A 23,025-nucleotide genomic window follows, 5' to 3' on the forward strand; every position below is an offset into this window, starting at 1 on the left:
GCAAGGCTTAGTCAGCGTGCCGTACAGCATGGACTGGCGACTTGTAAATGGCACTGCTTGGTGACAACAGCAACGGGCCTTTCACCCTATAAGAGAACAGTACAACTCCAGTGAGGAAGCCAGAAGGCGGAAGAGTGATGGCCATTTTGACACGAATTTTCATCTTTTTCTGCTCGTTTGCGTTTTTCCCTGCTTACTAAATTCGCAATGATCTTCTGAAGGACGAGAGAAAAAGACAAAATGGAGATCGAGTCCGTATCACGCGCACATTTTTATTTCTCCTAAATTTCCTTCACCATCGTACTGTTCGCAGTCAAGGACATTGCAGGGGTCGATGGAGGCTTCAGCACTCTGTGATTACATTGGTGTCTTTCAGATTCGTAATTGAGAGGGGCCATAAGTTATACACTTTATTAAAAAATATCTATCCAAAAAACAAGAAGCCAAAAAAATTCGTGTGCTTGATGACACTGATAAATCATGGAGCAGTGTAAAAGCTGGTCACAACTGCGCCGTTCAAAGTGATATGAGCCAGTGGCAGCACGGAATCAACCCTATTTGCTTCACCTGTCTCACTAACCGCACTGACGCGAAATGAAGTAGACCGCGATGCGAAGTATTCCCCGTCTTTTGCAACATTCATTAAGGCAAAATACGACAACAAAAACTCAGAGTATTCTTTTAAAACGCGCTTTGATTCCCCTACTTCGATGGTCTCCGATAAAAATAAAACGAAAGCAGTGCTTAAATTTGCTTCAAAGAGGCATATAAAGGGAAACTTGGACCACCCTGTGCCGAAGCTCCCGTTCGCTATGAGAGGCTTTCCTTCCCTTCTCGGCATCACTAGCGTGCTGGGAGGTACTACACCGACAGGGTCGGGCTCGGCACACGTAACTCACGCGATCTTCGGCCCCTTATGCGCCTCGTGGCCGCGTGCTTTTTTTTTTTTTTACCTTCCTTCCAGACAATGTGCTGTTGAACGTGCTGCACCCTCCCTTCGCGCAGTAAGCCCAGCACGAATGGCTATTTATTTCCAGCGACACAGGTGAGCGTTCTTGACGCGGAAGGCAAGCATGAGGATGGCGAGAGATGGGACCCAAAAGAGGGCGTGGCCAGCAAGAATACGTTAGGGTTACGAAGTTACGAAAAGGCGAAAATTTGGACCAGCAGGAGAGTAACAGGACTTTCTCGCGAAAATGTGCTCACACGTCTCTTTTGTATGCTTTTAGTTTAGATTAGAACCCGGCTTGCAAGGAGGCCGTATTAAGGGGCATGGATTCGCACTTCGTCTTGTTTGCAGTCGAATGGATGGTTGAGGACCCTTTACTAAGCACAGCCAAAGTGTGAGTGCCACCTGAAAATAAAATTGAAAATTGGTTTCTGAGGAAAGAAAATGGAGTAGTAAATGTCTCATATATCTCTGTGGACACCCGAACCACGCCGTAAAGGATAAATGAGGGAATGAAAGAAGGAAGAGAGAAAGAGGTGCCGTAGTGGAGGGGTCCGGAATAATTTCGACCACCTAGGGATCTTTAACGTCCACTGACATCGCACAGCACACGGGCGTTTTTTGCCTTCCGCCTGCATCGAAGAACGTGTTTCTGCTCTCTTTACCCATTGGCGGTTTAATACTTCACAAGTTGAGATCAGAGATGTGAAGGCCTGAAAAAAACTGCAATTTTGGAAAAAAAAAACGTTTTTTTTTCGTTTTTTTTCAGACGAGAAAAAATGGAAGCATCGAAAATTTCACACCACAATTTTAATGTTTTAGGATTGCTTGCTTTTAGTTTAGGTTTTTGTTTTTGCTTTGAAAACCATTACAGCGTGCATCATTGAACGATTGGAGAGCAGTCGTCATCGCCGGTTCCAGGTAGTGCTTTTAAAACGTTCTTGCTGCGAGTACGTGAGTTGAAGGCCAGGTCACATATAAGATCCAGGCTTGACTTAAAAACACACTAATACTTGAACTCACGGCTGAAGTAGAACAAAATGGCTGCAAATTTTACAGCACTACACACACGGCATAAATAACATAGGCTGCTGTGCACGTAAGTGGTTTTAGCCAAATACAAGCCCAGCTTCTTGATTTCCAACGTAGCAGAGTACAGGACATCCGCAGGAATTTGGTGCAGGACAGGGGTCTTCAGCGAAGCACGTGGCCCCATCTACCTGGTGGCGAGGCCTTTGCACCAACCAGCCGCTAACTCGTCTGGCTTGCCGACTGCTGCAGATACCACCATCATCCGCCAGCTGCGAACGAAACTGGTCCTGTTTCGGAAACGTCCATACAAGGATTCGCAACAGGCTTTCAGGGGAACGCGTTCGAAAGCTTGTGTATGTGCAGTCGAACCTAGCTGTGGGCACAGCTTCGATTCATGCTGCTGCGCGTAGTGCCGCATCCAGCGACAGTGACTCTGAGTCCGATATGGAGTGACTTATGGATCAGTTTTCATGTTCGCTTTCTCGGTGCAATAGAACAAGAAGTTCGTTTCACAATATGGCATCTATAACTGCATATTCGACTGAACGCCGGAGCATTACTATTGATCGTTGTGCTGTTGCAAATAAATCTGTTTTTGTCCCGTTCTGCAAAATTTGCATTGTTTCATGAAAAAAAAACCCTGAAAGAAACGGTTTTTTTCATGCCATTCAAAATTTCTTGAAATTTTACATCTCTAGTTGAGATCGAACCAAAATAGGATGACATATACTTTGGACTCTGCTATTACTGGTTAACGCAGTTTTGGAAGCTGTAGCTCGTTGCGAATGCGCCGCCACCGGCAAATATATTTACTTCCTGAAAAGAAAGGAGGTTTCAGAGAGTGCTACCGGAGATATCGAAGCGCATTCACGTAGCTGACTGTATCGCTGGTGCTTCTCCCTAGGAGATGACTTCCATGAAAAAACAGGCCACTTTATGCCTCCTCACATCGACGTCTAACTCACGGAAAATTCGTACTGCAGTCCCGGATAAATCTTCGTTCGCGGCATGCCGAACTCCTTGTGTCTATACCCGACGCGGCGATCTCGCTGTCTAATGCAGAACGGCTGCCCACCTGTTCCCTGTTCTAATGAAACTGTAAGCGCACTCTGGCCGTTGGATGTGGTATCAGCCAATCAGGATCGAGACCGATATCTCCGCTGGCATTTTCTAGCGGTTCATGGTTTTGCTGTCTGCTGAGCGCTGGCCAATTACGAGAGCCAACAACGTTACAGGCACAGCCTCGGCCAATCGCAGAAAGGCGGCTACATAAATTGGTCGTGATTGGCCGACGTCAGCTGTAGCTCCGCATCTCGCCACCCTAAAAATGATCAGAGCTGTGCCCACACTCGCATCGCGACGTTTTGGACTCCACGAAGAGTCCGGCACTCTTCGGCCTAGCTCTGGGCTCAGACGGGTGGGCTATTGTTATTCGTTTGACTGTCAGCATTCGAAACTGGACAGTCACTCCTCGTCGTTTTTAGCGGTTGAAGTGCGACTTGATTTCTTTATTGATCACGTTACGCAGTGTTGCATCGTGACTTCGTGGGAACATCCAAAAGCTCGCTGAAGGATATAAATTTCACGGGCCAAGTGCCACACGCTGATTATATTCTCCTGCTAGCTGATTCCAGTGCTTTGCGGTCTGCAGCAGGCTTACATGAGAAGAAGCTCTCGCTAGGCCTGGCCTTATAGAAGAGCACAACTCAGTCACTTCGAGGTGCACTCGCTGCCGCTGAGGCCCGTCGATTGATTAAAAATAACCGGCAATTACAGGCCGAAGAAACTAGGATACACATTTTTTCCAGGCATAGCTGCTCATTGAATATACCCTCGGAAAAGAGAAACCCGATCCATTGGGTCTCGCCTCCTGGGCAGTGACATGGGACGGTGACTTAAAGGAAAAGGGCTGTGGACACCACGACGACTGCTTCGGCTGTTTTAAAGGCATAGGGGCTGCGATAAGCGATGGAGTCTCTTTATGTTTTGCGAGGCAGTTTCGGTGTGCTCGTAGGGCACTCATCTCTCTAATACATGCACTTGCATTTTCATCTCAACCTTCAACGGATGCCACGAGGAATTATCTGAGCTGACAGTTGAAAGCTGATGTACAAACGGTCTAAAGTGTTGTTACGCTGCCGATGCTTCGGCCTCGCAAGGCGCGCAGGCGTATACTGCTTGTTCGTTATTTTTGCCTCCCATGGGGGAATCTGGCAGATACGAGTGGGGAGATACGGAAAGACCATGAAGCACTCAGCGCCTGTGATGGTGCAGTAGCGGTTTTTTTAAACTGCTCGTCTGTTACGGGTGCCGGACATTTTGCCAGTCCGTTAAATGGGAGAAAGCCAGCACCGCACGTTGCCTTCGAGTGTCCAGACTATATCGAAAGCTGCGCCCTCTGAGCACTATCCTTTTAAAGGGTGTGCATATGAAAGATCAGTTTGCCTGCCATTTCCTGACTTATTGCAGACTCCGTCTTAACGGAACTCGGCAGCAAGGAAAAAGTGCGCGATATTGTAGAAATATGACTTCGCTTTTAAGCTCCAAGTGTTTTCACTATGGCAGAGAGCAAAAGTTTCTTTAATCGAACCCAAAGCCCGGCGTTATGGCTGAGGGAAATTCTTTTTGTCATTGACTCATTGCGTAGAGATTACGATGACAATATTTGGCGTTCGTCACTATCAACTGAGCCTGCTGTCATAATGTAGTACATTTTTGGGCACAATGAAATGGAAACAACTATAGGATTCTACGAGCTCACCAGCACAACTTGTTTTTTGTGCTTCAATGTCGATTGCCTGGGGAGGCTAACTCAGGACGCGAAAATATACTATGCTGTAATGCTACACTCCATCAGCCTCACCGAGGAAAGCCAGGATATTTATATTGCCACACTCTCGCGAGGTCATATTCAAAATCCGACAGCTCATCATGCATCATGTGCATAGGTTTAGATCTCAATAAGGTGCCCTCTTTGAAGCAATTTATTTCGGAATGTCGTTGTAAGCCCCACTCTGTGCGCGTATCTACGAATAACAACACATAGATAAGCGTAAAATAATAATAATCACCATCATTTTAACTACACGTCCCTTTCACAGCAAAGTCCTCTCTTATGTCTCTCCAATTAATCTTGTCATTTGTCAGCTGCGGCCACCGTACCCCGCAAACTTCTTAATCTCATACGCCCGCCTACCTTTCTGCCGCCCCCAGCTACGCTTGCCTTCTCTTGGAATCCACTCTATAACGCTTAACGACCAGCGGTTATGTTGCCTTCGCATTTACATGCCCTGCCTAAGCCCATTTCCTCCTCTTGATTTCGAGTAGGATGTCATAACTCGGGTTTTTTCCATAACCCATTTTGCTCTCTTCCGGTCTCTTAACCTTACACCTATCATATTTCATTCCATCTCTCGCTGCGCTGTCTTCAGTTTAAGCTCAACCCTTTTCGTTAGCATCAATGTTTCGGTCCCATAGCCTACTACTGGTAAGATACAGCTGTTATATACTTCCTTCTTGAAGGATGGATATTGATAAACTTCTATCCATCATGTGCAAGTGCCTGCAAAATGCACTCCACCCCATTCTTAATCTCCTGGTCATTGCAGTCGCGTGTAATTAGATGTAAGTAGATGTATTCCCTTAAAACTTACAATGCTTTCCTGCCTGTTGCAAACCGTTGTGCCCTACCCATACTGTTGAACATTACTTTAGTTTTCTGCGTATTAATTTTTAGACCCACCTATCTGCTTCATCTGTCTATGTCCTCGATCATGCTTTGCAGTTCGGCCCCTGAGTTGCTTAGCAACGCAATGTCATTAGCAAATCGGAGTTCGCTACGATATTCTCTATTAGATTTTATCCCCAACTTCGCATGCAGTTCACTGAGTACCCCTTGTTTCAGCTGACTCACCACATTCTTACAATTTTACACTAATTTCCTTCGCCCTTATTCATTCAAAGCGTGCATTCATTTTTATTTGCGTTTGCCCGGCTATTTTCGTTGTACAGCCATGTTCTTAATTTTTGTGGTTGTATGGATGTGTTGTATATGTCTGACATCTCTCATTCGCTTAACCAAGTAGAAAAACAAGAATTACCTTTGCACGCGTTAGCGTTCTGTGTTGTCATCTTCTAGAGGGTATTTGGACTCCTGTCAAACTTACGCCGTTCGCGCAACCATTGACCACAGCCTCTGGCGTCGTGTGGATGGAAATAAAGTAGATTACTATTATGTCATTATTTTTTTCTCATCATTCACTCGCTTGTTCCAGTTATTCACCTCCTGTAACTGTCAGACTGACTAACATTCCTACAAAACGCCATTTATCCACTTCTGCCAGTGTTCCTCAAAGCCTGAGTCGCTTTGGGACGTTCAACCTCATAAAACCACAGCGGAACCACTTCTGCCAGCCCTAATCCAGCACGTCAACTACATTCTAGATGACAAGTGGTAGAAACCCGGTCTCTCCAAGCAACGCTGTGCACGGTAAATGCAATTTTTCTTTCTCTCCACGTAACCGATGGGAACTTGAAGAGTGATTCGATTATCCGCAGCATCACGTTTCTAACCAAACACAAGAAACCTCCGATCGTGGGATATAGTATTAGTATTGTTCTGCTCATCCGGAGTCCACTTCCAGTTTGCTGCCACCGCCTGAAGCACCCCTGGCAGGCAGTTCCCGACAGCAGTTCCTACGTAGCACACACAGGCTGGCGACCACACTCTGCCAGGAACGCACAGGCCTCGTTGGCGTTTCTCCGTCTCCGCGCAGGCGGGGCCGAGCGCGCGGCGCGAAGAGCCGTCGTCGCGGGCTCTCCGCGTGCTCCATCTCGGTGGGCGACGAGGATCCTCTCCTCTTCAGCCACCGGCTGCTGCTATCGGCTGAGAAGATCCAGGTTCGCTGCGAGCGCCAGAGAAGAGAGAACGCGCTTTCGCATCACCTGGGCTCGCGCCGGGTGCACAGAGGGGAGGATCGCCTAACCCCTCTGCACCGGCTTTTAAAGGTCTTAAAACTGGGAATGCTCTTGTTATATTGAACTGTAAACAATATCTTTCCTGCCTGCTCCTTAAGGAGGAGAAAAAGCGGGGGAAATAGCAAGTTAAAGCTTCGAGCAGGTGCTATTTTTTTCTTCGGTGATGCAGGAATGGTTTCTTGAGCATGTTAGAAGGACTGAGGAAAGTGAAAAAGAAAAGTGTTGCATATTAAAGGTGGCCCAGGAAAGTGACTGGCTTTGAAACTGCGTGTGCAGTGCGCAAGGCAAGTAAGTATAGTTCACATGTTTTAGCCAAGATGGGGCTCCACAGACTAGAGGACGACGTTTTTAGGTGATGATATTCGGCATCACGTTGTGGCTGCCGCAGTTTTGTGAACTGGTACAGTCTTCCGTTCGCATATAACTCTACAACGAACTTTACGTGCGTAAATGAAGGTTTGAAAGCCTTTCTTGAGTTTCAAGTACAGTTGGACCGTAACAGCGTATTTCTTTACTTTCTCGCGCCTAGAATGAGTAAATTTTGCTCCAGTAATGTGCGGAGTATAAACATGAACTGCTCAGCGCTCACCGTCATCGTGTGGAACAGTTACCCAGTGATTAAAATGGATCTTCGTGGGTATACATGACGTATCGTCGCGATCGGCTCGGTTAAATGTTCATTATCGACTAGTCCTTCCTGTGGGAATTTCGGAATGCAGTATCCATCCCTGGCCGGTGAGGCGCGCCGTGGAGACGGGCTAAATCGTCCCCCCCCCCCCCCCCCCCCCTCTCCTTGCGGGTGAGCAACCGGATGGTCCGCTCGAGAGCGCTTGGCTGCCCTCTTCCCCAAACTGGTCGCAAGCGCGCACCGCCAGGCGCCGCCGAAGCGGTCGCTGATTGGCCGGAAGTGATAACGGGCAAGTGCGCCGAGGTCGGTGGGGATCGGCTGCGGCCGGGAGGAGACAACCGCGAGCCGCGACAGCGAGAAGTCGTCGGGTGAATACCTCCCATTTTCCCTGTTTGTTGTCGTCACCTTGCCCCGTCAGCCGCACGACCAAGCCAGACGGCAAGGGTCGAAGATCGAGCAGCCAGCGATTTTGGGAGAACGCAATAAACGTTCGGCTCCAGACAAATAATCCTGAGTTCTCGGAGTTCACGGCCTAGACCTCAAAGGAGGCTCAGCGGCCGAGTAAGAACCCCCTCAACCCCCCCCCCCCCCCCCCCCCCCGTTTCATAATGATTATTTTCACAAAACGTCGAGAGGCCGCACAAACACGACGCTTGGATGCAAACCCACCTTGGTAAAACTTGTTGACGTGCATTCCAGGGCAGTCCTGTACGAAGGAAAAAAAATATGTAATCGTCAAGAAGTCGAGTCTTTGCAGAAGGCAGTTAAACGTCTGGTTTGCTCATGGCATGCATGGAAAAGCGGCAGCACAGATATTAATGAACAGGATCCCTGGCAAAGTACTGCACAAAAAAGACACCAATAAGGACACCTTTCGCCGAGGAATACATATCTTTTTGTAAGTTTCCAGAGCTATCCTCGACCAAGTGTCATTCGCGTTCTGATGTTTGGCTCGGGCTTCGGTTATAATCAGGCTATCCCAAAAAGGAGCTCTAGTTAAAGGGATACAAACAAAAAATTTTCCAGTGCCCGTATTTTTTTCCTCACACAAGCCTACGGGCTGAGTGACTGATTAATTAATTAAAAATTGTTTTGTACAGCACTCTCGGTCTTGGTAGGCGCCAGCGCTGGAGTGCACCTTGACGTTATTCCTGATGACGTCGGCATCGCCGGCAAGCACTGGTTGTTTCTGTGAGCTACCACTGGGCTCGGAGACGTCTCGATAACTGGGGGCAAGTGCACTTTGATGTCACTCGATGCGGGTCGAAATGCCGAGCAGCTCCTCTGACAACATTAAAAACCAGGTTAAATCATGTTGTACTCAAATGATGCGGCTGAATCTTGCTGGGCGGCATCTCTATATACCCATTTTGTGTCAGTACCCTGAAAGAATTAGTACGGTTGAAATGGACAAGGAACAGGTGACCATTTCAGCTTGATTTATAGGATAGCCTGACCTATATGTGTAGTTGTGCACTTCCGACGCCCGTAATGAGCTGCAGCGTGATGAAAAAGCAGGACGACAAGAAGTTTTGAGAGGACAGAGAATAAACGAAAAAAAGATAAAATGCTAGTAGCGCTCTGTTCTTTCTTCTATGGTGTTCTATATATTTTTTGTGGTATAACTTTTAGCCGTACGTCTATTGTTCGTTCCTCTATCGACATTCTACTCAATTATTTCAGTAAAGTTCATGCGTTGAGCGTATTTTTATTTATTTATTTTTTGATTACCTGCATCGTCTGTTCCAGGCATTACAGCAGAGGGGACATCTTCGTCACAAAAATCACATCGAAATCACATGCGCAAAACGTGGCAAAAAGCATCATTTGCTAGTACTGGAACAGCATCTGATAGTAAAGCATTCCAGTCTCTAATCGCACGTGCAAAAAAAAAAAAGAATAACGCAAGTGGTCACTTCAAAAAGAAAGTTCATGAACTTTCAGAGAGTGGTCACGCCTTTTCGATATATAAGATGGAGGTTTTATGAATTTATCTCTACTTATTCCGGTTTTACAGTAGTACATATTATGAAAAAAAATTAACCTCATTACAAAGAGGAATAGTTATTCAGTCTTTGAATGGGTTGGTCATAACTGTTCCTGAAAGATATAAGATTCAAGGTTGATGGCGATTAAGAGGAGGGAGGGGGGGGGGGGGGGGGGGGTGATTCGCTGAATGCCGTTGGCAAAAAGGAGTTAATGTACAAGTTGGTACCGCATATTAGTACACGAACCTTTCATCACCAATGCTTAAGAGAACTTCTTGCTGGGGCTAGTTGGTAATTCATTGTAAAAGTAAAGGCGCCAAAAACCACACACACACACAAGACAAGAGAACGGGACAGAGCCCTGTTGCTCTGTCTCGTTCTCTTGTCTTGTGTGTGTGTGTGTGGTTTTTTGGCGTCTTTACTTTTACATCACCAATGCAGCAACAAATACAAGAATCTGCGAAAAAAACTTCGCGCTAGAGTTTGGGGTTATTGTAATAAAGTGCAAAAAAAAAAAAGGGCACACGCGCGATATATTCTTTCACAATATTCTTTCACAAAATGAGATTTTTTAATAGATTAAACATTGTCATTTCTACCATGATTATTGTAACGAATGATGAACTAGTCATACTTTAGAAATGACTAGCTCATAGAACACATTAATAGAAGCATCGAGAAGCCCGACACATCTTTTCGGCATCGGTGGAATATGATGGCTGCGCTCTCTGTTCTAAGATAGTTTCGCAAAGGCGCTCTTATCACTGAGAAGTGGTGGGGGGTTCCTAGGGTCGATCTTGCTCGTCGCTCGCAAGTGCGACTTCTGTGAGGCAACGCAATCGCCCCGCGCAAGCGGTGGGCGTTCCTAACGCGCTCAGGGCCAGCGCGACGCTTTCCGACGCGCCCAGAATAGCGTGGCGACCCCGAGAGAGGCGTCACACTGGAGCGAAGGATTGAATGCTCGAGCGCGGTGGGTGTCCACTCACATCGCTCCTAATATCAATGTTGGTGCGCACGACGCGGCCGTGGAGTGGCTGCGTGGGCCTGAAGTTGTTCCCCAGCGGAGCCTTGGGATGGAATGCGTCGCCCTGCATCAGCTTCCGCGTGGCGAACAGCTGCAGCCGCCGACCACGCGCGTTGGAGAGGGCAGAAAGAGAGGGGAAGGAGGAGGAAGAGAAGAAAGAAACAGGAAAAGGAAAGAGTCAGTAGTCTGCGAGAAATTTGTTCACGCAGGCAGAATAACTGCGTGGAGAATAAGTGTCGAGCCTGCTCAGAATTAACCTTATTGGCAGACTATTATCCCAGTGAGAAAAGCTGTCTGATGCAATAACCTCATACAGGTTTGTAACACAAATTTCATACACATATAATTCTGATGTCGTATAAACGTCATTTAAATGTCATACATTCTTGCAAAAATCGTACATACGTCATCCGATATCATAAATATACTGTATGACATTTGTATGACAAAGCCCTGTTTTGCGCAGGCTCATTCATTGAGGTAAATAAATAAATAACTATACAGTACGTAAGTGGTGCCTGTCTGAAAGCGCATTTAATTGTTCACTGCATCGATGCTGCCACAAAAAAAAAAAGAAAAAGAACACGTTTTGTTTTGAGGACGAGAAAGTTACCGGCGAACTCGACCAGACTTTGGACAAGCTTTCCCAGTGCCTCCCCAAGCACTGTTCACCACCCGTCGTGGTAAAGTCGTCACCGTTCGAGACCTTCGATCGCACGTTTTTGTGACCGACGAGCTACCGGCTAAACGTTTAGCCGATCACGCGCTATCCTGCACTTGTACGAGCTTTGCCCGCTTTTAGTAAACACTGAGGAATAAAGAATACGCATACCCTTCACGGCGACAGAGATGGTGAAGGCAATGAAATAAATCCTAACGACAATATATGTTTTCTCTCCTGGCTACTTGCTTATACGAAATTGCTGGGATAATTACGTTCAACGCCTTGAAACCGCACATTAATAATTTTTTTCTTGAGAAAATAAAAACATTCGCTCCGAATTGAGAACTTGATAATATTTATTCTGCGGCAAGCCGCGCTGAATGCCGCCGAAATCATTTTTCCAGGTTTTCATCGCAGCTACGGCTCATACGTACACCTGCAGTCAAAAGTTTGCGAAATGCAATTACAGCGCAAAGGCGTAATTGCATCACCGTCTTTGCAAGCAACCCTAAACAGTGATGTTTCATACCGTAAAAAAGTTCTTCAGTTAGACCCAAAACATCCATATCGTGCCTTTTTTCTCTGCAGCATATTGAATAATCCGTCATTTTTGAAAAGAGGCGAAAATTGCTCTTCCTAAAAATCTTTGACACTGCGTAATTTTTTTTTTTTGCGCCAAGTTTAACTCGTCATTTTCCCCGGAAAAGGAAAAATTCTCCGAACGGAACATCACTGGCCCGAAATACATGCATGCTGCTTAATTTTGGGTGCGCGAATGGACCAGTGCGCCATTAAATGGAACCAATGAGTCCTGAATGCGAAGAAATCCGCATTTTTCGCCAGTGTGGAGCTCCATAGATTTCCAACGGCGGGTGTACATGGCGCAAATAAAAAAAAAATGCAGCCCCTGAAAATGGCTCCACTGTTGTTAAGTTCAGTCAGTGGTAAGCGGCAGCTAAAGAACTGATGCTTAACAGTAGCGCAAAGGTTTTATCGCGCCTCATTCAAACAGGCTCCATGTCCGCAAGGCGGAGCCCTTTCGGTTTCGTTTTTTATTCAATTGTACCCTTGCAGCGGGACGGGAGAGTCACCTGTTGCCGGGTCATGTACAGCGGCCGGTTCATCAGGATCCAGGTGACCGTCTCCTCACAGCCAGGCGTCGTGCTCGAACCCTCGTAGGTCATGTAACTGTCCGTGTCAGGAAGCAGGTCTCGGATGGACACCGACTTCACGGCAACCTGCGAGCCTGGCGCACGCACTCAGAGTGAGGCTGGAGCCGTTAAAGAAGAGAGGTGGCGTCGTGCGGTGGTGTTTGTCCCAAGCCTCAAAGAATGAATCGCTGATACAGGTTCCCCTGAGGGCCTACTTCGAGCGCTGTAAACATGGGACATCTAATGTGGCGATGTCTAGCCTCAGCATCGGTCCGCTAGTGCTTCCTCTAGGGGCATCGCCTAACCACTTACACTTACTGGACCGCCCCGCGGACAGCGGGAAGGGCCAACCTATGAGCTCTGTTTGATTTCGCCCAGAACATCCACGTCATGGGCCTCCTATAGCCCCTGCACAACCTTTACTATTAACTCTTATCCCCAGCTGTTCCCACGTCAGCAGGCGCTTTCAGTTGCACAAAACCTGTTTTTTGTAAGCTCTGCGGAGAAAAAGAAAATAAGTAGTTTCGTAAACTATACTTATCTGAACTATGCCACTGGTCTGAACCGGTTTGCTGGTATCTAAACATTTTGGCCGAAAATAAGAGCAGATAATATCGGTTTGTGCAGAATTTCGGGACTCAGTGATTATTAGTGTACAAATGCACAACTTTAATTGGCGCAGCTAATGAGTAACCGCATAGCATTTCCAGCCGGCACGTGCGCATCTCTTCTGGCAAGAGAGCTTACAGGGTAGTCACAAATAAACATTGAGAGCAGATACGAAGATCTACATGACGACATAAGGCACGAGAACATCCGGCTAAGATCTGCAGGCTTATTACTTCTGACGGTCCTATATCTCGAACCTAAGCACCAATGAGTGGCGAAGTCCTGAGCCAAAGCCTATCGCGGGAGAAACACCAGCGAGAGATCTCGAGCACGGAACTTACCCATCAGCTTAGTACCTCTCTGGCCTTTACTTTTAGTGATGGAAAGTTCGGGGTTACTCGCTGTACTTCCCCTCCCGAAAAACTTCCTCGTTCCTTTCCTCAAGGACGGAATAGAGCCAATACACCGAGGCACTCGACACCACACACGCGCTCTCTCGCTTAATTGGGGCGGCCGCACCGCCTAGGAGTCGGGATCATCGCGATCTGTCGACGAAACATCCATCTCTCGGCACTCCACTCAGACCAGACGCACCAAGGAGGAGAAGACGGGGCAACGAGAGCGAGAATAAGGCAAGATGCGCCCGAGAAGAAGGCACAAGTGAAAGCATCTAACGAGCGTCCAGCGCGCAGCGGCGCGGTCTCAGAGCGAAGGTCCGCCCTCGGCGCCGGTGGGCCCCGGCGGGCCGCACGCGCGCGCCGCTTTTTCTCCCGCGCGACCGATTAGGGGGAGGCCTCATTAGCCGCCGATGGCCTGCGAGGACGCTGATCGCGGCCCAATTACGAGGATTGCCCATCGCCGGTGGCGGAAGCATCTCGCCGCTCAACACGTGGTCCCGCCACCGCCGCCACGCTACCGGTGCCGTCGATGCCGCTGGCCGGGAGTGCGGGCAGGCGCCCATTCTCTACGGATCGGAGCGCCGTGGCTTTTTACTGCGGGTCTCATCAGCGACGGACAGAGCGGCGGTCTCCACTGGTGCTTGCGCTATGCTCTGCCGGATCGCCATTACTCCTGCTGTGAGGACTGACTCCAAGGGAGGTGTATACGCGTGCCGCACTAAAAACCCCTACTACAGGATTCACGTCAGGTAGGCTACTGAGAAAGCTGGGGATAAAAATGTAGCCAGAAATACAAGGTGCCTGCGTTGTGCTGTTCTGCCCGTGCATCATATAACCAGAATTCACGGCGCCGAGTGTCTATTTTTCGCTTCTTCAAAGCGAACCTCTCCTCATCGGTTAACTCTACGACAAAGCAGAACGAAACGCGCTCAAGCCAAATGCTTGAGGCGAATCAGCATCATACCTCCTTCTTACATATTTCACGAGCCTTCCACCATTATAGGCGCTGCTGAGGGAAGCAGGCATATAATGTGCATTCAAAAACTATGCAGTGAACTTACTGTTTATCTCTCGGGTGGGAAACTAGGGGGGTTCCAGAGTAGTCTCACGATACGTGTGTTACAATGAAAGTCAACGCGATTTTCTGGAACCACCTTTTACTCCTTCAAAGCCCATACACTAGAACTCATTACTTTTCTTTTTCGTTCTTAAACACTTATAACTAATCACCTACTTCAGACCCACCGCGGTGACTTAGTGCTTAGGGTGCTTGGTTGCTGAGCCTAGGGACACGGGTTCTATCCCGGCCGCGGCGGCCACTTGTCTAGGGAGGCGAAACGAAAGACGCTCCTGGGCTGTGCGATGTCAGTGCACCTTAAAGAATCCCAACTTGTCGGAATCAGCCCGGAGTCCTCCACTGTGAGTTTCGTTCTCTGTTTCTTCTTTCCCTCTTTCCTTCCTCCTTCATGTTTTTTTCTCACGGCACGCTTCGGTTGTCCATCGAGAAGGGAGTGAGTTACTGAGCTCATTCCTTTACTCTAATAAAATTTTTTAACTTCTCCTCGGAGTGCAGGGACACATGTTAGGACAGAAGGACCCACTGGATGGATATTCATACCTCAGTTTCATTAAATGCCTATTTGAACACCGCGTAAGAAGACCTGCTCGTTGAAAGCGGCGCTTTCTGTGCGGGGTTTAGTTCTGCGAGAACACCGTCACTGCATCGGCTACAAGAAACCAGAGGAGAACGGGGCTTTGCTCTCCAATACGCTTCGCATAATGAAACACACGGAGGCAAACTTGAGGCTAAAAGCGTTGCACTCGCTCCACGATGACACATTTCGTCTTCGCAGCCCTTCCTAACGACGATGTAACAATTTCATCGAGAATGCACAATGCTGAATATGCGACTAGAGTGCCTTGTCAGTAAAGATGACTAAAACTGGGTGCCTTGGTAATAGAAGGCAGTCAGTGGGCGAGCTCTCTCTCTTTCTCTCTCTCTCTGCTTTTCACTTCGCCTGCCTTCCTCCTTGGCACGACTCAGATGCCAAATGCATTTTTTGTAAAGTGAGCTTGTCTTCTAGGCATCAATGCCATTAGAGAAGCCGAACACCTGACTGAGTAGTACTGCCACACGACGACAAGAGGTTAAGCGGAATAAAAAATCCGCAACCTTCTACCAGGATGATGATGTTCGCTAACCGGAGGCAGTTGAACACATAGCTTGGCATTGTCAACGTCATTATATGTGAGCTTCGCTTCAGTGGACAGTAGTCTTCGCAAGCCTCACAGTGTACAAAACCTCACAATGGCTGCCGCGCCTAAGTTTGCACGAAGCCATGCAACACACTGTAGCGTAGTATAGTCATTCTGCTTGGCAAAACAAATGTTTCTGAATGTCATTTGTTGACATGGTAGAGGGTGCACCTAAATTAAGTAACCCTTTTCATGAACACGGCATCAGCGTGGAGATAGTAGATGGGATTTTCGCAACTTCGGTGCGAATCGTTTGCCCGAAATTCAAAGCCTGACACTTTTGAGCTACACTTATTCCGCTCTTGGAATACGTGTCATTCTACTACAAAGCCTAAAAATAGTACTTGCGACCGTCTCGCGTGATACCTAGTCGGTTTAATTCGAGACTGTAGCACGTTATGAAGAAAAATATGTGAGAAAGGCAGAGAGATACGCATGGCTTGGGCAAATAATAAAAAACAAAGACTGATAATACTCAGCATTCGTAAATTGAGGTTACTTTTGTATGCCTGCTGTGTAGGCTAAGAGTATGCGGCGGCGGTAGTCGAAGTAAATAATACTGCATTTCAAGGAGTGCTGTTAATGGGGGCAGTAAATGCATTAAAATGGCGAAGTTACGAATATTGACCTCGTGTCTGAGTGGTAGACTGCTTTATTTTTTTTTTAATTGGCCAGGAAAGAGTGTCAAACTTTTGTATTTCGATGCGTTCTTCTGTCGAAATTACTTTTATCATAGGCCTGAGCACCTAACACTTAGCACTTCGGGCACCGATGATGTTGTCGCTGAGAGCAAATATGGCGCAGTTTTAATATTACTGGCATATTGCAATTGATGACCATGAACAGTACGTTATAGCACCTGTGTTACCAAGTGTATATCGCGTCTCAATTTCCTCACCTTTAAATGCCAAGTGGAGCAGCTGACTGGTGAGAAGCCGAAGCTCTACGTTGGCGGCGTCTCGTAGCTGGAAAGAGACAAGCAGCAAAAAAAGCAAACTATTTGTGTTCTATCAATAAAACATTTTCTTGGACGATGCAGCTGAAAGAATTTCTTGATTAAAGAAGAACATCAATTCATATGACACCAGCAATGCACTCTGCTGATCGCAATGAAACGAGAACAGGTGCTCCGTTCAATTAAAGGCCGCGGAGATTCTGGTTTGTTACGTGGAAGTTTGCAAGAATAAAGGTGCGTCCGACGCTGTTTGTCTGGAGCTGCACAAAACTGAGCACAATATCGGTGGTTGATTATGAGAGGCACATGAATTCTATGACGTCTGCATAGAATTTACTTCTATTTTTGAGTAGAATAGAGCTGCTGAACACTTGTACCAAGGCGCACGATTAAATGAACAGTTAATGGACAATAGCTCATGTATGGTTGTTCATATAATTTCTTCTTTAGAGACACTGTAAGCTTGTGGAGGGTTGTTTTCTCAGCTAGTGCGGCGGCAAATTAGGGAAGGTAATCTGGTGCACATACGTTGTGGGGATTATTGTTAAGGATTTGTTAGGTAACATATCTCTGTGGCTACGAGTAAATGTTTTAGATGCTATATTTCTCACAAGTGTGTGGCATTGGCCTCCACCAATCCTTATATTTAATCAAAAGCAAAAGGGAGTTTTTACTAAAAAACTTAAGTTGTTCTTTATCTCCTTCAAATTTCATTGTGTGAATGCATTGAGAAACATCGTTCTCGAGTGGTACGCTTTATGATTGCGGTCTACATGAAGAAAATTTCCACACCGCACATTATAAGCTGAAAAAGCAGCTAACATAAATAGACGATCCTACCATTGTTATGCATCACACTGAGCAGTCCCTTAGTCTCCTACCTGAATCTGGAGAGCACGCGCGAATCAATCTATTTGCTCCGGCAAAAGAAAGACCACCGGACCAGCATTGGCAATTACCTCGCCGTGTTGACTGTCGATAATGTGGTCGGGAGCGAACACGACACTTTCATCGATTATGTGCTTGATAATTTGCTTTTTCTTTCTTGCTTATCCAAGCACGGAGCTATCCCACTGCTTTTCTCACTTGTGTGTCCCAGCAGGATTTTTTTTTGCCCTCGGCACATTATTAATTTCTTTCGCCATAAAAGTCGCTTTTCTCCGAACGCAGGACACATGGAGAAAGCTGGACAAATAGTCATCGCTTGTACCACGGTTTTCAGCCGTCAGAAGTTCCAGCATGCATACGGCAGTGGCAGAGGAACCTAAAAAAGGGTAAATTGGAAATGGATATAGCACCGTTACGTTATTTTCGGGATATTCGGATTGCTCTCGCTGATTACCAAGACAGCTTACGTCTGCCAAGAAACCCTGGGCACGTGGCAGTTACATTGCAGACCAGCATAATTCATTGGAAGACGCATCCCGATCTGACGGCAGTGCTCGAAGCGCATGGATTTCTTATGAGCGACGCGCTGTGACGGGCCACGGGCAGCCGCTCTTTCGCTCTCTCTCTCTTTTTTTTTGCGGCCGTGCTTGAAGCGGGACAGTGTTCCGTTGTGCGGCTACACTGTCGCAATTGCGTTTAGTGGAGCCGCGGATTCGCGTGTGCTCGCGCATTCGTCGCATGAATATTCGCCGAGAGCGTGGCCCAGTTTACGTCTCCAAAGAAATACGAAGCGCGCTGGAAGGACCGCCTCGAAGTGAGACGTCTGTGGTCGGTAACGGCTGTTACGCGCCGAGTGTGTCGTTGGTGGCCGTGATAATGGCACAGTCAAATTTCTTGCTGCTTCGCCTTGAGGGAAAAATCTGGGTTTAAAAATGTAGCATAAAATGAGTTGACGGATAAGGGCTCTTTTAGAGCGGAAGCTCTACTCCTCCCGTGCGAAACCTCAAGGTCATGTCGCTCGGAAGAATGACCTTCAAGCGGCGGAGCGAGGGGGTGTGGCTGTGATGTCATACCATGTGACTCACAGCGCCTCGGCGCTGCTGCGGAGTGCGGAGCCGGAGGCGTTCGCTCGCCTTCGCAACTGCGTTGAACAACGTGTTTCAAGGCTCACTTCTTAGTGGCGCTGTACCATGTGACTCGCCGTTCACCTAATCAGATAATAAAAAGCGCGAAGCGTTGCTTGACGCTTGCAGATAGCCATGCAGGAGTCGTGCACTGGAACTAGTGCTTCGGCTGTGTATCGTAGACGGCTTATTAAATCTGATGATTCTTGTGATCAAGGAAGTCGACAGGGCGCGTTAGCAAAGGATAGGACGAGGAAACGTTAAACCACAAAAACATGTCTAACCATGCTTAATCGAGCTTCCGCTCTGTAAACTAGGTTCAGTCGGGTTGAACATCAGCCAATTTTTTTTTAATTCTGCCTATCGGATGCAGACTAATATGAAGAACACCAGTGGTGTGACTTGAAAATTTTCTTTCTCAGCCTGAAAGGAGACGAAGCGGTCACGGACGCGTGAGCTTGAGCGCTCGTTTTGCGTTGCAGCTGTGCGGTTGTTCACGAGTTAAGCGAAGTCCATCGCTGTCCAGGTGCCCAAAACAACTTCTTGCGGTAGAGAATAAGAAAACAACAAAAAGCCGGTACTGTTCAGTACTGCTCACGTTGCAGTACTGCTCACGGAAGCTGTACTTTATGTGCATGGTGCGTAAGCATCCGGCAATCTATGCTTTCGCACTCCAATACTGTTGTTTGCGCTGACTGTTTAGCTACCTCTTCTTTCACCGCAGTTACTCTTCTTCGACTGGTGTCGTTTCAAATATTAAGGAGGAAACTTCAGCTCTCATCTCCGTCTGTTAAGGGTCTATGTCGAAATGGACGGTTTCAATGCCCGCACTGAACGATGTTTCTTTTTTAATTTTTGTTATGAACGAATGACAAAGCGCAAGAGAACGCGGCAAAGCGCAAGCCACTCATCGTCATGGGTATTCTGGTTCCTGTAATAAAGACCAATGAGGGAAAAAATGTTTTCATACGAGCCCAAAGAAAAAAAGTGGCTCTTCTATCTTATAGTAGGAACGAAGAGCGCATTCTCACCTTAATTATGACCGCTAGAGCCACGAGGCCTTGCGCTCGTTGCCTCGCTTCGGACACGTTGGCGTATAGGTCGCAGTTGTAGCCCAGGATCTGTAGCTGTGAAATGACAGTTAATGACAGCACAAATTATCAGTGACCGTTTTGTGAAGTCCTCAAGCTGTTGCTACTCAGGCAAAGTACGCCTGCGCGTTAGGTGAGTGTTATATGCCTTTTGTTTTAGACCGTGCAGCGTCACCTAATGTTTGCAACAAAAAGACACTCATTGTTTTGATGCACGTAATCTTTCACATTTGGTGGTTTCACAACGAGATAGCGTCACGTAACTACTGCATAGCATATTAAAGCTCTAGCTCTTGACAGCCAAATATTAGATGTTTCAGTTACTCCACCGGTGCTCCAGAAGATTTGGTGTGGACACTGCACATGGTCACATCTTATTTTTGTCTCCTTTTGTATTCCGAGTACAGCATTTAAAAAAAAAAAAGCATTGAAGGGCTGTGGCCCCCTGATGGAAGGAGGTGTTTGGCCTTATCAGTGGACCTTCTGCACCACTCACGGCACAGCAAACCTTTAGAGGTAAGATTGTGCATACTCTCCATTAGTCAGTACTCAAGGGGTGCCGTATTCGAGCCAAATAAAGCAGCCCGTATGTCAGTTCTGCTCTAGCGCCCATTGGTGTGTCTAATTTTTGAGGAATGAGTTTTTCAAAGACGCTTGCACATTGACAGCACTTTGCCCGGCACGATCACATGGCCAGCTGCAAATAAAGTGGCCACTTAAGCGTAACGCCAGATTGTAGCGTCTTCAAGAAGGTTCTTTAATGTCACCTGGAGTTCTTCTGGTATCGCGTGTGGGATAGCGTTGCGCTACTGCCTGCAGGGAGTCGAAGTAGTATGCGGAATATACCGAAGTCAACTCACGGCGGCTCAAAAAAGCTTGAGAGCTTAAGCCCCGGCGGGTCACTCATGTGCGCATTAGCGGGTAGAATTCAACAAGCTGATTCAACTCGCTCAACGCAGTTTCACGTAAGCGGGAGGGCTTGAGAAGCGTAGTCACTAATTACGGCCCCCGCTGCTCGTGAGGATCGCCTGATGATTTTCCGATATCTGAGGAGGCTCGTTACAAGCGCTCGCGCTGCCCCCGCGAAGATTCCGGTCGATCGCTCTATGATCGCTTATAGAACGCCGATACCGGCAGACTGCAAATTAAAAAATGGGAACATACTAAAAAAAATGCAAGTGGTAACAAGGCGTTCTCAGGCACAAACGATAATGAAAGAAATCCTAATTAAGAGCATTCCAGATTTTCAATTTTTTTTGTTCAATCTTATCATTGTCAAGCTCATGGCTTTCTTTTTTAAACGTCATCTTTGTTTCTACTTCTGTCCGGCGCTTCCTTCCTTTGCAGAGCACTTTGTTCTATATTCGCTTTGCTCTCTTCGGCCCACTGGCTGACGCTCACTTCGGGCTTCCCAGCTTTTTAAAAAAGCCGCACTTGATGCCCTCGAAAACGAGAAAGGCCAGATGGTTGTCCTCCTCTTCGCTGATATTAAGTGGGGCATCGCTTGAGAGCAACACGTAGCCGGGAGCCTAAAACATGCATTGCCGGCCGGAGAGGGTCGAAAAACGAACACTAATTGCGTGCCGAATAATTAAATAGCCATAACACGGAAAGCCGAGCATTCAAGCGTCGTTTGTTGTGGGTTAATGCGCGCAATTATCTTCGTAGTGTGAGTAGAATTGATAAATAAAACGCATCTGCATGACACGCAACGCATCTGAAAATTGCCCTTTTTAAATTTCACTTACGAAATTTCAGCCAGAAAACGAAGTGTCCATTGGCTCAAAGAAGGTTCAGAGAACGTGTCATGCATTTAATGAAAGGGGCAGACGACGGAATATATTATTGAATACCGAGCTCTGCGTGGTTTTAATGCAATCGACATTCTGTGCGCCGCACGTCCACTGCTTTTACAACCTTACAGAACGTTTTGTATCAATCATAACTACGAAATACAACGCACTTCTTGTTTCTAGTGTGTCAGGTAAGCTTGTTGTCAAACTAGCTAGGTGATATAGACTGTGCACTCGCTTTGTTGACATAATTTACTCCACTGATACCGATAACCTTCCAAAATTATCTACAAGTCGGCGCGTGTTCAGCAAAAACCACGGAATTCATCAATTTTCCTTGGCTGTCTTTAAGCGCATTAACTTTGTTCTGCTAGGAGGGGCATGTGCAACCTAATTATGGGTATCACTGTGTGACTGATGCAGCGAGGTCAAACCTTGCGATAAGCAATTTTCTAATCGTATATCAGGTATTCGATAAGAAATTTTAATCGTCGCAGAATACTAATTCGTTGTCCGCCTGCACAAAGGAACCTCGCCTTAGTCCAGCGCAAATGTTTGTCTTCGAAATAGATCGAAAGGGCTTCCATTCTGCTCGCAAAGCAAACAACTGCAACGACACTGTATCAATTTAGTAACTGACAAATAACCGCCCTAGTGGTTTTGTCTCTCTTGCGGTAGCAGCGTTGATGCATTACCTGAACCTGACTTGTTACTTGCGGCTGAAGGCAGCTGCCATTGCCAGTGTTATTTGCACTTGTTTCAAGTGGCCTTTCGTTAGGCGCCGCGTGACCTCGCTTCACTACGTGCGGTTAGCCGTTGTTTGGACCTCAATTTATTGGCGCCGTTCATACAAAGCTTTAGGATGGAAACACGCAGTAAGACGTGGCGCTCCCCTCTTGTCACCACAAGACACAATATTTAGCATCTCTGTCCCAGTGAACACTCAGTGTTGCTTCTCGAAAGTTTTATTGCGAGTTCCGTCTTCATCTCGTGTATTACAAAGTACTGGCCGCGCTCGAAACTTTAATTTCTGCTGGTCGATGGTCCGGCAAACTGTATTAGGCCTCACTCACATCATTTAGACGCGGAAATCACGCGATCTGTTTTCGCCGATTCATTGCGGTCATCAGATGCTTGACTGGGGCTCAAGGATCGTATTGAATAGATCGAGATCGGTCGCGACTCCTCGGTGTGGATCAGTCTGATTTCCGAATGTGCAAATTCAGTTAGCGGACACGTCCCACCATTGACCAGGGCGTGACCTGCACAAGTCACGTGACCGAGAGGAAGCGTCGTCCCCAGACCTCGGCGGGGAACACGAAGCCAGAGACGGAGTGTTCGGAGCCCCGGTCCTCGGTGCGGCCGAAGTGTAGCCGCAGCTCATAGACACGGTAGCGGTACGACAGCGGGCCCAGGCTGATGTTGACGCCGCCAAGCTCGTCGTCGGACAGGCGGAACACGATGCCCTGGCCCGTGTTCTGCAGAAGACCGTCCACCT

At 47.3% G+C, this 23,025-nt stretch overlaps 1 protein-coding gene across 1 annotated transcript in view; it reads right to left on the minus strand.

The window, feature by feature from the left end:
* Positions 1 to 455: 455 nt before the first annotated feature.
* LOC149371975 (carbonic anhydrase-related protein 10-like) overlaps positions 456 to 23,025 on the minus strand; it is a 100,224-nt gene continuing 77,654 nt past the window's right edge. The window contains exons 4-10 of the mRNA XM_089566314.1: positions 22,832 to 23,023; positions 19,675 to 19,770; positions 16,575 to 16,641; positions 12,354 to 12,508; positions 10,561 to 10,689; positions 8,256 to 8,292; positions 456 to 6,885 (exon numbers count right to left, since the gene is read on the minus strand). Coding sequence (XP_089422440.1) covers positions 6,860 to 6,885; positions 8,256 to 8,292; positions 10,561 to 10,689; positions 12,354 to 12,508; positions 16,575 to 16,641; positions 19,675 to 19,770; positions 22,832 to 23,023 — 702 coding nt within the window. The 3' untranslated portion in view covers positions 456 to 6,859. The remainder of the gene's footprint in view (positions 6,886 to 8,255; positions 8,293 to 10,560; positions 10,690 to 12,353; positions 12,509 to 16,574; positions 16,642 to 19,674; positions 19,771 to 22,831; positions 23,024 to 23,025) is intronic.

Source organism: Amblyomma mixtum, chromosome 1 (assembly GCF_055824585.1).
Source record: "Amblyomma mixtum isolate Tamu chromosome 1, ASM5582458v1, whole genome shotgun sequence".
Lineage (NCBI taxonomy): Eukaryota > Metazoa > Arthropoda > Arachnida > Ixodida > Ixodidae > Amblyomma > Amblyomma mixtum.